Consider the following 13,114-nt stretch of genomic DNA (forward strand, 5'->3'; position numbering starts at 1 on the left):
AAATTAAACATGCATAGCTATAGTAAAGACAAACTCTACGAACTCTAATAAAAAATATAAAAAAAATACTTATAACTATTGAAACCTGCTATGAACGGAGATTATGTAATAACATTTGAGCCGCTTCATGCATGATTTGTTACTGAGAGTTGAGCACAAAACAGTTACGAAAGCTAATCTGGAGCAATGATTTTATTGTTTTTATGGCAATATAAAGTCCAAATATCAAAAGGGCTATACAATATATTATGCATCAAGAAGAACTATATGTTGAAGAATTATGAAACAACTATAACAATAATAGCTATACAACGCTGAAAATCTAGAGCTTGTGCAGGAGCAGGTGAGCACCATGCTGAGGTTGAGTAGTAATCAAATTGAGAGGCGCATGCGTATACGCCGGAGAAAGCTCGAACGAGAAGCTTCTTAGAAGCACGGCCATCGCCATTTTCGCCTCCAGCATTGCAAACACTTGCCCTATACATATTCGAGGTCCCCAGCCAAAAGGGAAAAATATACCTGGACCCTTTTGTGCCTTGGCCACTCCTTCACTGAATCTCCATGGATTGAACTCCATCGCATCGTCTCCCCAAATTTTCGTGTCGTGATGTAATACAATAGTTGACAGTGAAAGCTGAACTCCGGCTGGTAAGGTATATTTCCCCAACTTGGTTTCCTCACTGGCTCTCCGGCCAAGAGCTACCACCGGCGGATAAAGCCTCAGCACCTCATACAAAATCATCGTAACCTGCAATCAAGATCACCATGGTAAGTTTACTCAATAAGATTAACATGTTTGATAGGAAGCTACTTACAATCTTGAGCTGATTCAGGCTATCAAAATCTGGCGTTCGGTTACCAATGACTTGCATAACCTCTTCCCTGGCTCGAGTCTGCCAGTCGGGATATCTACTCAGTAAAACCAGTGTCCAAACAAGCAACACGGAGGTAGTCTCCTGCCCAGAGAAATAGAACAGCTTGCACTCCTCTACTACTGCATCTATGGTCATCCCGAAACTCTCGTTGCCACCTTTCTTGATTTCTAGGAAGTTGGACGCCAACAATATACTTAGTAAGTCCTCATCATGTCTAGCCTCCCCCGTCTTCATAGCCTCGATCCTTTTACTAATGAGGCCTCGAATTGTTGACTGAACTTCTCTTTCAATTTGTTTCATTCTCCGGTTCCTTTTGGTGGGCACGAATCTACAGCATTGAGAAAACACATCCCACACGAAAATGAAGAAGCTGATTACTCTATGTAGCTACATAGAACTACTATCTTTCTTGATGGGATCTAACTTTTTCATTAAAGATTTTAGTTTTTGTGATTCCTAATGTAATTACCTCCATCCCGGAACATATATAGAGCGCAGAGCTTGGATGAGGTGCTCAACCTGTTCTCTTTGAAGCTCGAATATTCTCCTCCCTTCTTGGTAGCTGCTACCGAATGCAGTTCTTGATATTGCATCACTCGTTAGATTTTGTAAATAAGGCCATACATCCACCTCATAAGATCCTTCCGATGAAACATTCTTTTCCCACGTTTTCAGAACTTCATCACAACTCATATAGAAGGCCGGAATCATGAGCTGCTCCCGAGCAATAGTAAGAAAAAAGCGTATCTCAACACATTATCCTATAACATAATCTTCAAAAAATTGCTTCTCAAACACATAAACTTGACATGACAGAGCAATTTGGCCAAAAACTGAAAAACACTTCAATTTCTCAACTATAAGAAAACACAAAACAAGATTTTGCAATAGAAAACCTTCAATTTCTCAAGATGGAAAGCAGGGTTGATGATTTTCCTGTGCTTGGCCCATTCATCTTTCTCATAGCTCGCAAGTCCTTGTAGCAGCAGCTTCATCATCGGATTCATGTTCTCCGGCCTCAGGTACAGATAATTCTTGGTCAGCACCTCCTTAACTAGCTCTGGATCAGTAAGGATAATGGAAGGCCTTGGCCCAAGCCAAACAAACGACTCATTTCCTAGATAAATCGATATTTACCCAAATAAGAAAACAAGAAATTCATTTTGATGCTGCAAATTGAATTCAAGATAGCTGAGCATTCATCAATTGATACATTCAACAAAATTGTAAAGAAAGCTCACTCAATGAACTCACTGACATCATTTATCACTTAACAAAACTAAATTTGATATGAACTCACTGAAAATCATTGAATTGCACATGGTAATACTGCAACCCTATCCACTCCCCATCTTAAATTATCTCAAACAATTTAACCAATTCATTTCTAATCAAGCTACAAGACTTTACTTTTCCAACATATGGTGACATAGAAATCAAAGATATTAATCAAACCCTCATGTCTCTATCTCAACATCCAATCAGAGCAAGATTCTAATAAATAACTAGAAAATCAGCATACCATGTTTGTGAATAGCGTTGACGATAAAGGGCGCAACTCTATTCTTGATATCATCATCAAGATTGATGGGCTTGCTCCTGGCTTCCATGCTCAACCGCATCAGTTCCTTCAAGTCGCCATACACCAATTTGTAGGAATTACCTTTGAACCCCTGCTTCCTGAGGGCTTCTTCCAGCCTCTTGGGCGTGATGTAGGCCCAATTCAGTAATTTCCATGTGTATATCAACGCCGCAAGCGCCAAAGCAGACGCAAATATTTGATACACAGATTCCATTTTTCGTTTTGATGGGTAGCCTATGTATCTGTTACTGAGCTCTTACTATTTATAGAATTCTAGTACTTCTATATGTAGCGTCTGCGTCTTAGCCTAGGTGGGTTTCTGCTTTTTTTTGGAAAAGTCTTACCTGCCTAATGTGCATTACACATTGCCGTTAGATTGAGGACACGTAGCATTTAAATAAAGTGCATTTTGTTTTGGGTTTTCGTTGGCCGGTTCGGGTTGTTTAACTCTAATACCACCGAACAATTGTTTGACAACTTTAACTGTTATGTCAAATACCACTTACCCCCAACAAAACTTACACGTGTCCCTATTAATTTGTATAGCCTTCCTATGTATTTTAAAAATAAATATATACAAACATATGCATTTTGTTTTACTATTAATTTTAAATTGTCAATGTTATTAACATATGTATTTGTGTACAGCTTGCTTGTTTCCTTTTGTATCTGGTCTCTCTTTTTTTTCTTTTTCTTATTAATAAAATTTCTATTTCAGCAGTATTTGTGTACAGCTTTAGTGTTCTTATAATATATTGTGATGTTTTTTTTAGTATATATATATATATATATATATATATATATATATTTTTTTTTTTGCAGAGAATCCAATTTGTATAAGCAAAATGATGTGATTTAGAGAATAATTTGTATAATATTGGACTAGAGGAATTGTAAATCTAAACTTTAAGATTATTGAAGTGAAGAATATAAAGTGGTGGTATTCGCACCATATTTTCGACCGTCGAAAAAATTGGAAAAGTCTCAAATGCAAAATTTAGTAAGATTCGATATATATTTAAAAAAGTTTAATAGTAATATCAGAATTACAAAATGTGTATAAATTCGTAATTTATTTTATAATCTTTCACATTGATTCAATTCCCTTCTTATAAAAGATAAAATTGATTCTAGTTTGAATTTCGAAAACTTTATGTTTTAACTTGTACATTATCTTCTCTATTTGACTTCTAATTTTATTAACTTGCAACATATGTCGAATATTAAACTATATAATAATAATAATTAATCATTAATTTTCTTTATTTTGGTTAGTTAACTTCACGTAATTTATTTATTGCTAGATTTTAATTTATAATTATTATTAATATTATTTAATTTAAATAAATGATTAATGACCAAAAAGTGGATAAAATAGTACTATTATCTAAAGAACTTTTACAGACATTCTTTTGTATTGTGGTCATTGTATAATTTCCTTCATAAAATAAACTATAATGTATAATTTTTATTATATAGTATTACATTATTTTGTTCTATTATAATTTCTTTTGAAAGTAATGATATCATGTCATATCAATAATTTTTATACGTAAAATAAATATAAATGCATAATATAATAAATCAAAATGTCAGAAATTAAAAAGAAAAAGGAAAGGATAAAATAAGAAGAAAAAAACATAAAGAAAATTCTAAACATGCCCAATTTTTAAAAAATATATATATAAATAAAAATGAAAAAATGTTTATTTGGTTCATATAATTATAATTATTTATATATTAAATTAAATGGCTTTCCATGATCTTTTATTTAAGATGCATATATTATGCAAAATGAAACCAAATAAAAATAGTAAAATTATGTTGTGTAAAAAATAAATAAAATAGAATTTAAAATATTACACACTATAAAATATATCCCCCATATCACATAATAATTGATTGTATATGTGAAATTAAACATATTCTTATATTTAAGACGCATATTGTACATATTATTATCCAAGATGAAATTAAATCATACAAAAATAATATAAAAATTATGTTTTGTGTAAGCAATAAAAAGGGTATAAGTTAAAAAAATTACACATTTCATGGCTTTTGAAAAAAAAAAAATCATTTCGCCCAAAATTTCCTGTTGACATATTTTATTGTAAAATAAACAAAAATACATAACTTGAAAATTTAATATTAGAATTACTAAAAAAAAAGGAAAATTTAAAAAGTTTGCAATATGGATTTTAGTTTTTAAAAAAATATGATCACTGAAAAATATAAATAATTTAATAAATTAAAACTTTAAATTATCATAATTTACTTATTTTAAATATTTTTTTTACATATCATATATCAAATTAATTAAATTAATGATAATTTTGTGATTCAAATATACTACTCCCTCCGCCCGCCAAAAGTATTCCACTTTGGCCGGGCACAGAGTTTAATAAAATGTGTGATGATGTTGATGTAGTGGAGAAAGGGTCTCACTACTTTATGAGATGTGTGGTTGAGATTGAATTTGGGGTGAGTTTTTTGTAAAAATAAAGAGTGTTTGTAAGGATAAAATATGAAGGTGGATGGTGGGACCATGACTTAAAAAGGAAAGTGGAATACTTTTTGCGGACGCCAAATATAGTAATTGTGGAATACTTTTGGCGGGCGGAGGGAGTATTACTTATTTTTATCTAAAACATAAATTGCATGAAAATAAGAATATCGTGCTCTCAAAAAAAAAAAGAAAAAAAAAGGGAAGAAATTAGTTTGTTAGCAATATTGTAATTCGGAGGCTTTCATTTGATTCACTACTTGGCAGTTTTGTTTTTATTTTTTCAAAAGTGTAATCATATTTTATTGATTATGGATTATATACTTTTGTCTCCAATTCCAATTACACCCCTCTAATTAAATTTATTTACATTTACTTCTCCTTTTATATATATAGATTTTTTTTATCATATTTTGATTTCATAATGCCCAATTAATTTTTCACAATCTTACTTCAAATTCATAATCTTCAATTGTATTTGCACTAATTTTACTTCAATTTTATAATCCCCAATTGATTTCCCATTAATCAAAATTCGATTTCAAAACCCCCATTTCATTTCTCATTAATTTTACTTCGATTCAAAATCCCCAATTATAATCTTAATTCGATTTCATAATCTCCAATTGATTTTCCACTAACCTTACTTCATTCTCTGTCACGACCGGTCCTAATTAAGGATAATTAAGCCGGGGAAACCGTGACTAATGGAGGGAGATTAGAAACGGGGTAGAAAGGGAATAATTAAACAAAGAAGAATCACATTTCATAATTTAACAAAAGGAATATTTATAATATAACAGAAGTTTAGTCGTATAGACTCAAATAACTAGTAAGTTCAGATATCTCTGACTTAGCCAAATAAACATAAAACTTCTGAGTACGCAGCGGAATATGATTCTGATTACATGTATGAAGACATGTAACCCTAGAGTTCATTAATACATAATAAGACAAAAGAATCCCGCTCGTCACTTCATCACCATCGGCAGCTGCTCAACCTGCACATTTAGAAATATATGCAGGGCTTGAGTACAAAAGTACTCAGTGGGCACGTATGCCTAAGTATAAAATACATGCTTCAAAACTGTAAATTGTCATGCCATAATTAAACAGTACAGCAAGGGAGTTTTTCGCTAAAAGGCCCAAGCTTACTAAATTCATTTGTGATTCTTAAAGTTCGACTGCAGTCTAAGTTCTCTTGTAATCTATCATATCTGGAACTTTGTGCCGGAGAGGTGGCCACCTCTCACGGTCACTTGACCGGCCAACCCGCTAGATGACTCACGGTCACTGGTGTACACTAGCCCTGGCAGGATAGCTATCAACTGCTCAAGACACGAATTCGATTACATGATAAAAGTCACATCAGATAGATATCATACCGAAATTTAAATATTTTATGGCAAGACAATATTTGAAATAACTTCAATTAATTTAGTCATGAAATAACTTGCTTGAACGTAACATTTAAACTCATTTGATATATATGAAAGTAATGCCCACCTGTTAGAAACTTTTTGTGGTACAGTAGCTCCTTGACTGATTATTAATCTCGTGCTTGACCTTTATTACGAGAATATAAATAAGATATTGCTCGAATAAAATCATCAAATGAGAATGTGTATTTAACTATGCATGATCCTTATGCATGAATTATTATTATGAAATAATAATCAGGGAATTTCTATTGTTAATCCAAGCTATTGGATTTAAACAAAAGCTAAGTCTCGTCTCATGAAGCCGGATAAAAATTAATCCGTTCTCTTAGGGTGTTCTAATTCGCCAATTAAATAAATCCATCCTTCGTGGTCGTTACTAAGATATAACTAATTCGGCTTATTCGCTGAATAATCTCATAAAATCTCTCGGCTTAATAAATAGGAATAGTAATGTTATAAGATTAAATAATTAAAAGGCTCAACATAAGGCAGCCTAATAATTAATTAAACAAATATGGGCTTGATTTAAATAAATCGTGACATTCCAATAATTAAATTGAAAAGTTTAGTTGGAGTAATTCATGGACTCAAGTAATTAAAAAAAAATTTAGGGCCCAGTTGAATAAATAACCAAGGCCTAAAGAAAATAATTAGGAGGCCCAATCGGAATAAAATAACAAAGCCCAATGAATTTAATTAAATTAGGCCCAATGAATTAATTAAATTAGGCCCAATGAATTAAACTAAAGCCCAAGCAAAATAATTGAATTAGGCCCAATTATAATAAATACAACAAGGCCCAAAAATAAATAATTATGAAGCCCAAAGAAAATAAAATAAAGGCCCAAATTTTCAGCTCAACTCAAGCCCACTGTAATAAAATCGGCCCACTGAAACGAAGCCCAAATAAGGAGTCCAACATAATTAAATAAACTCCGGCCCAATGAAATGGCCCAATGTAATGGCCCAATTATTAAAATAAATAAAGTCCAACTCAATTAAATGAAGCCCATACAAATCAAAACAACAATTAAATCAAAGCCCATATAAATAAAATCGGAGGCCCAATCAGTAATTAAAATCGGCCATTTAAATAAGATCAGAAGCCCAATATTAATAAATAAGCCAGCCCAAAGTAATGGCCCAACACCCAATTCTCTTCCCCCTTTTCCTTCCAAATTCGGCTGAGAGCTCTTCTCTCTCTACCTCAATTCCTCCCCATCTCTGTTCTCTTTCTTTCTCTCTGTTGGAGCCGCTCCCTTCGGTTTTCTCTCTCTCTCTCTCTCGATCCGCCTCCAGCCGAGGTGTCGGCCGTCGCGGCTCCGGCGAGGCCGCCTGACTCCTCTCATCTCGAGTCATCTCTCAACACACTCGGTCCTTTCTCTCTCTCAAAGCAGACGCACGACGCTCCTCAAAATCCAGTCGGTTCCATCTTTTCCGGCCATCCAGCCGTCACTGCTCCGGTCAGCTTCGACTGGCGACGCGTCCAACCCCGGCGACGTCCTCTATCTCTCTCCGCGTAGAACTCAGTCGAGCCCTATCTCTGGAATCAGCGCCGCGGTCACATCCTTGTCTGAATCCGGCGACTCAAACGGCGCTGGTCGTCGTCTGGGAGTGGCTGCTGCTTCGCCTGGAGTCGCCGCCGGCTGGAGTTGCAGCTGCTCGTCCGGTGGTCAGCGCCTGCTGGAGGAGCGTTGCCGCCGCCCGCTGCTTAAGCCTTCCATCGCCGCCGTGCTGTCACTGAGCAACCGGCGAGAAGAGTACGCCGCTGCTGCTGGATTTGGGCGAAGGGTACTCCGCCGCTGCTGCAATCCAATCGGCGAGGGCCATCACCGAGGTCGGGAGTCGTCTGCCTTTCACCGTTCGACGCCGTCGACGCTGCTGTTCTCGCGAGTCGCCGCCCAGATATCGTCTCTCGGCTTGACTAAGTAGAGCAGCGCCCCTCATCTCTAAAAGCTAAGTCTCCATCTACTCTATTGTAAAGCTTGATTTTCCTTGTTGTGCTTAGTATGTTGAGTCCCTTAAGTTCTTACATACAAGTATAGTGATTGGTGTTCTGCCTTATAGAGTGTGAGATGTCTTTGTTCTATCCCCTGCTATTGTATTTTGATTCATGTTGCTACATGATGGGAGCTCTCATGGCTTTGGTTGTACAGTGGTAATATTTCAATGTATGAATCATACTACTTCCGTGAAATGCCATAATTCATGGGTTCGCATATGTGGTTTGCTATGAGCTCTATAGATATGAATACAACAGGAAAGTAACTGATGCTATTTCATATAGAGTATGTAACTTTGCTAAGTTTTTCAAGCTTATGGTCATCTATCATTTGAAACTGATATGATGCTGGTATGGATGTGGGTGCATTGAAGGAATGGAATAGTGTAAATACCTTGAATGTCTTGTTGAATGGCTGTTTCGTTGTTGGATTATATGCAGCAAAATGAACTGAAATAACCAAGTTGCTGTTCATAAATGTAGGTGGAATCCTGAGTGCATTAAAGAGAATTCAAAGAAGGCTTACCTCCTTGAAGTTTGGCAAGAAGAAGAGTACTTTACTCCCCTTGAAACTTGACGGACAGTGAATGAAGTAGGGAGTTTGTTGGCTGGGGTTGATACTAATAATTCATTGGTGAAGACTTGAGTGTAATGGTGGGGAAAAAGAAAGAAAAACATAATGATAGTGGTGTATAGAAGTTGGGGAACAAAGTTTAATGGAAAGAAAAAGAGAAGAAAAAGAAAGGAAAAAAAAATGTAGAGGAGAATTATTGATGTATTTTCTCTGACTCGGTGATTCTGTAACTGTAAAGTGAATCACGTGCTCATATTTGCTTGTACTGTTTATTTAAATAAATCCCGATTTCGACATGTGATATCTTACTAAAAACGATAAGTTATAAAATTAATCTAAATTAAATCCGTAGATTTAATTCGTTCATTGATCTGATATCTAAATTAAATCCGCAGATTTAATTAACTCACGAGTCTGAAATAATCCACAACTTGAGTAAGAATAAAATCTAATTCCATCTCGCTTAAATAAATAACGTGACTTTGCTAAGTCAGTTATAACTCTGAAATAATATCATTGACTGCTTTAACAATATAAATTCAGGATCATAAGCTGAATTCATATCAGAATAATATCCATTTTCATTCACTGATGAACAAAAATACACACTCATTACTGGATTTAAAATATATAAAAGAGCGGGTCACTACATACTACCCCTCTTAACAAAAATTTCGTCCCGAAATTTGCATAATTCTTCTAAAACAGTTCGGGGTATTTATCCTTCATTTTGTCTTCAAGCTCCCACGTGGCTTCCTCTTGTCCGTGGTGTCTCCATAAGACTTTCACTGATGTGATTGCCTTATTCCTGAGTTGTTGTACTTTTCGATCTAGAATGGCCTCTGGTCTCTCTTCATAACTCAAGTCTGGGCAAAGGATCATCTCTTCTTGGTGGATTATGTGCTTTGGATCGAAAACGTATTTTCTGAGTTGTGATACGTGGAAAACATTGTGAACGTTTCCAAAACTTGGCGGTAATGCCAACCTATAGGCTACTGGGCCTATTCTTTCCAAAATCTCATAAGGTCCTACGAATCGGGGCCTAAGTTTTCCCTTGACACCAAACCTAGTTATCCCCTTGGTAGGAGATACCTTTAGGAAGACCTTGTCTCCTATTTCAAACTGTAATTCGGTTCGGCGTGCATCAGCGTAAGATTTCTGTCTATCTTGCGCCTCCTTTATTCGCCCTCTGATTTGGCGGACTATCTCAACCATCTCATTTACCATGTCTGGTCCTAAAACTTTTCTCTCACCCACTTCATCCCAATAAAGTGGTGATCTACATTTTCTTCCATACAATGCCTCATATGGTGCCATATCGATAGTCGCCTGGTAACTGTTATTATAGGCAAATTCAATCAACGGCAGCACTACTTCCCAACTTCCACCTCTATCTAACACCACTGTTCTCAACATATCTTCGAGGGTCTGAATTGTCCTTTCAGACTGCCCATCTGTCTGCGGGTGGAAGGCGGTGCTGAAATTTAACCTCGTGCCTAACTCCTTTTGTAAGCTCATCCAAAATCTAGAAGTAAATTTTGAGTCTCGGTCTGAAGTGATCGACACTGGTACACCGTGTAAGCGTACAATCTCTCGAACATACAACTGAGCTAGCTTGTCTGATCCATGTGTGATCGGTATTGGTATAAAATGAGCACATTTGTGAGTCGATCCACTATTACCCAAATGGCAGTGTTTCCTTTCTTTGTTTTGGGCAAACTGGTCACAAAATCCATTGCTATGTGCTCCCACTTCCATTCTGGAATTTCCAACGGTTGTAATTTTCCATATGGCCTTTGATGTAAGGCCTTCACCTGTTGGCATGCTAGGCATTTTTCCACAAATGACGCTATGTCTCTCTTCATTCCTTCCCACCAAAAGTGTTTCTTTAGGTCCTGATACATCTTAGTACTGCCTGGGTGGGCAGTATAAGGGGTATCGTGAGCCTCACTCATGATTTTATCCTTAAGCTCATCATCGTGGGGGATGCATATTCTTCCTTCAAAGAGGATAACATTATCTGATGCTTCTTGATAATTCTTGACGCCTCCTTTTCTTACTGCTTCCCGTAGTTTTTCCATCTTCCCGTCTTTTCTTTGTGCTTCTACGATCATCTTCCTCAAGTTAGGTACTGTTGCCACAACGCTTGCTATCGTCTCTGGTGGTTTAACCACTTCTATGCTCATTTTGCTAAATTCCCTTATGAGCACCGTCTCTCGAGTGATGAGAGCTCCCAATTTAGATTGGGTCTTACGACTCAATGCATCAGCCACTACGTTGGCCTTGCCTGGGTGGTAGTTAATACCGCAGTCATAGTCTTTCACTAGTTCGAGCCATCTCCTCTGTCTCATGTTGAGGTCCTTTTGCTCGAAAAAGTATTTCAGGCTTTTATGATCTGTGAATATTTCACACCTAACTCCATATAGGTGGTGCCTCCAAATCTTCAGCGCATGCACCACTGCAGCTAACTCCAGATCATGAGTCGAGTAATTCAGTTCATGTGGCCTAAGCTGTCGTGACGCATATGCTATCACTCTTCCTTCTTGCATCAGCACGCAACCAAGTCCATTTTTGGACGCGTCTGTGTAGATCATGTATTCCTTATCAGCTGTTGGGACGGCTAACACTGGTGCCGTAGTTAACTTCTCCTTAAGTTCTTGGAAGCTCTTCTCGCACTCCTCTGTCCAAGAAAATTTTATTCCCTTCCTGAGTAGTTGCGTCATTGGCCTTGCAATTTTGGAAAATCCTTCCATAAACCTCCTATAGTAACCTGCCAATCCTAAGAAACTTCTTATCTCATTAGGGTTAGTAGGCGATTTCCATTCGCGCACTGCTTGCACTTTTTCAGGGTCCACTTTAATCCCTTCTGATGATACAATATGTCCTAAAAACGTGACTTCGCTGAGCCAAAACTCACACTTGCTGAATTTGGCATAAAGGCGCTCTGTCCTCAACGTTTCTAGAACAATTCTCAGATGTTCCTCATGGTCTTTATCGTTCTTCGAGTAGATCAGGATGTCATCTATGAATACCAAGACAAATTTGTCTAAATACGGATGGAACACTCGATTCATGAGGTCCATGAACACGGCTGGCGCATTAGTTAGCCCGAATGGCACAACTACAAATTCGTAGTGGCCATACCTAGTTCGAAATGCCGTCTTAGGTACGTCTTCTGGTCGAATTTTCAGCTGGTGATAACCAGACCGCAAATCAATCTTCGAGAACACGCTTGCTCCCTTGAGCTGGTCGAAGAGGTCATCTATCCTTGGTAAAGGATATTTGTTCTTCAGTGTCACTTTGTTCAGTTCCCTATAGTCTATGCACATTCTCAATGTGCCATCCTTTTTCTTCACAAAAAGTACAGGTGCACCCCAAGGTGATACACTTGGCCTAATGAATCCAAGTTCCAAAAGTTCTTGCAGTTGTATCTTGAGTTCTTCCAACTCTTTAGGAGCCATCCGGTATGGTGCCTTCGAAATGGGAGCTGCCCCGGGCTCCAAATCAATGGTAAACTCAATTGGTCTGTCCGGTGGTGGCCCTGGCAGAATCTCTGGAAATACATCTGAAAAGTCCCGTACAATTGCTACATCTTCTATACTCTTTTCAGTACCCAGTTCTCCGTGCAAATATACGAGGTAAGCTGGGTATCCCTTATTCATCATTTTCGTTGCTTGTAGGGCGGAGATGATCATCTTTTTTCTTCCCATACTAATTCCGTGGAAATGTGACGGCTCCCTTCCTGGGGGTCGAAACGATATCCGTCTTTCGTTACAAAGGATGGTGGCATAGTTCTCGGCTAGCCAGTCCATTCCTAGGATTATGTCCACATCTCCCATTGGAATAACATACGAGTTGTTCACTACAATCTTGTGTGACCCTATGTTCAGTTCTAGGTTCAAGCACACATGATCTACTGTCGTCATCCCTCCTATAGGTGATGATATACTCAACTCTTGGTCAGCTCTTTCCATTTTAAGTTTTAATGTGTCAACACATGTACTTGAAATGAAAGTATGTGATGCGCCCGTATCAAATAGAAGTACAACAGGAGTATTGAGTAGCATGCCCATACCTGCCAGGTTTCCCTGGTTGTTCTCGGGCTGCTTCTGCCTCATAGCATAGGCTCTAGC

At 37.1% G+C, this 13,114-nt stretch overlaps 1 protein-coding gene and 1 long non-coding RNA gene across 2 annotated transcripts; both read right to left on the bottom strand.

Annotated features, from left to right (window-relative positions):
• Positions 1-164: 164 nt before the first annotated feature.
• On the bottom strand, positions 165-2,756 carry LOC130989793 (cytochrome P450 72A397-like). The gene is made up of 5 exons (XM_057913891.1): positions 2,398-2,756; positions 1,772-1,992; positions 1,345-1,589; positions 816-1,203; positions 165-748 (listed from the first exon to the last, which is right to left on the bottom strand). The coding sequence occupies exons 1-5, from the start codon at positions 2,669-2,671 to the stop codon at positions 323-325; spliced, it is 1,554 nt and encodes a 517-aa protein (XP_057769874.1). The 5' UTR covers positions 2,672-2,756; the 3' UTR covers positions 165-322.
• Positions 2,757-5,727: 2,971 nt separating this feature from the next.
• Positions 5,728-9,291, bottom strand: LOC130989794 (uncharacterized). The gene is made up of 3 exons (XR_009090753.1): positions 8,802-9,291; positions 6,470-6,529; positions 5,728-5,964 (listed from the first exon to the last, which is right to left on the bottom strand). It is a non-coding gene; the product is annotated as an uncharacterized LOC130989794 (long non-coding RNA).
• Between the last annotated feature and the right edge of the window lie 3,823 nt (positions 9,292-13,114).

This window comes from Salvia miltiorrhiza, chromosome 6 (genome assembly GCF_028751815.1).
Source record: "Salvia miltiorrhiza cultivar Shanhuang (shh) chromosome 6, IMPLAD_Smil_shh, whole genome shotgun sequence".
Classification (NCBI taxonomy): domain Eukaryota; kingdom Viridiplantae; phylum Streptophyta; class Magnoliopsida; order Lamiales; family Lamiaceae; genus Salvia; species Salvia miltiorrhiza.

Coding starts and splice junctions, on each gene's coding strand:
- LOC130989793 (XM_057913891.1), bottom strand. CDS start 2,671: ATGGAATCTGTGTATCAAATATTTGCGTCTGCTTTGGCGCTTGCGGCG. Junction 1,204..1,344: donor ATATATGTTCCGGGATGGAG/GTAATTACATTA, acceptor TCAATGCTGTAG/ATTCGTGCCCACCAAAAGGA. Junction 749..815: donor GCCTGAATCAGCTCAAGATT/GTAAGTAGCTTC, acceptor TCTTGATTGCAG/GTTACGATGATTTTGTATGA.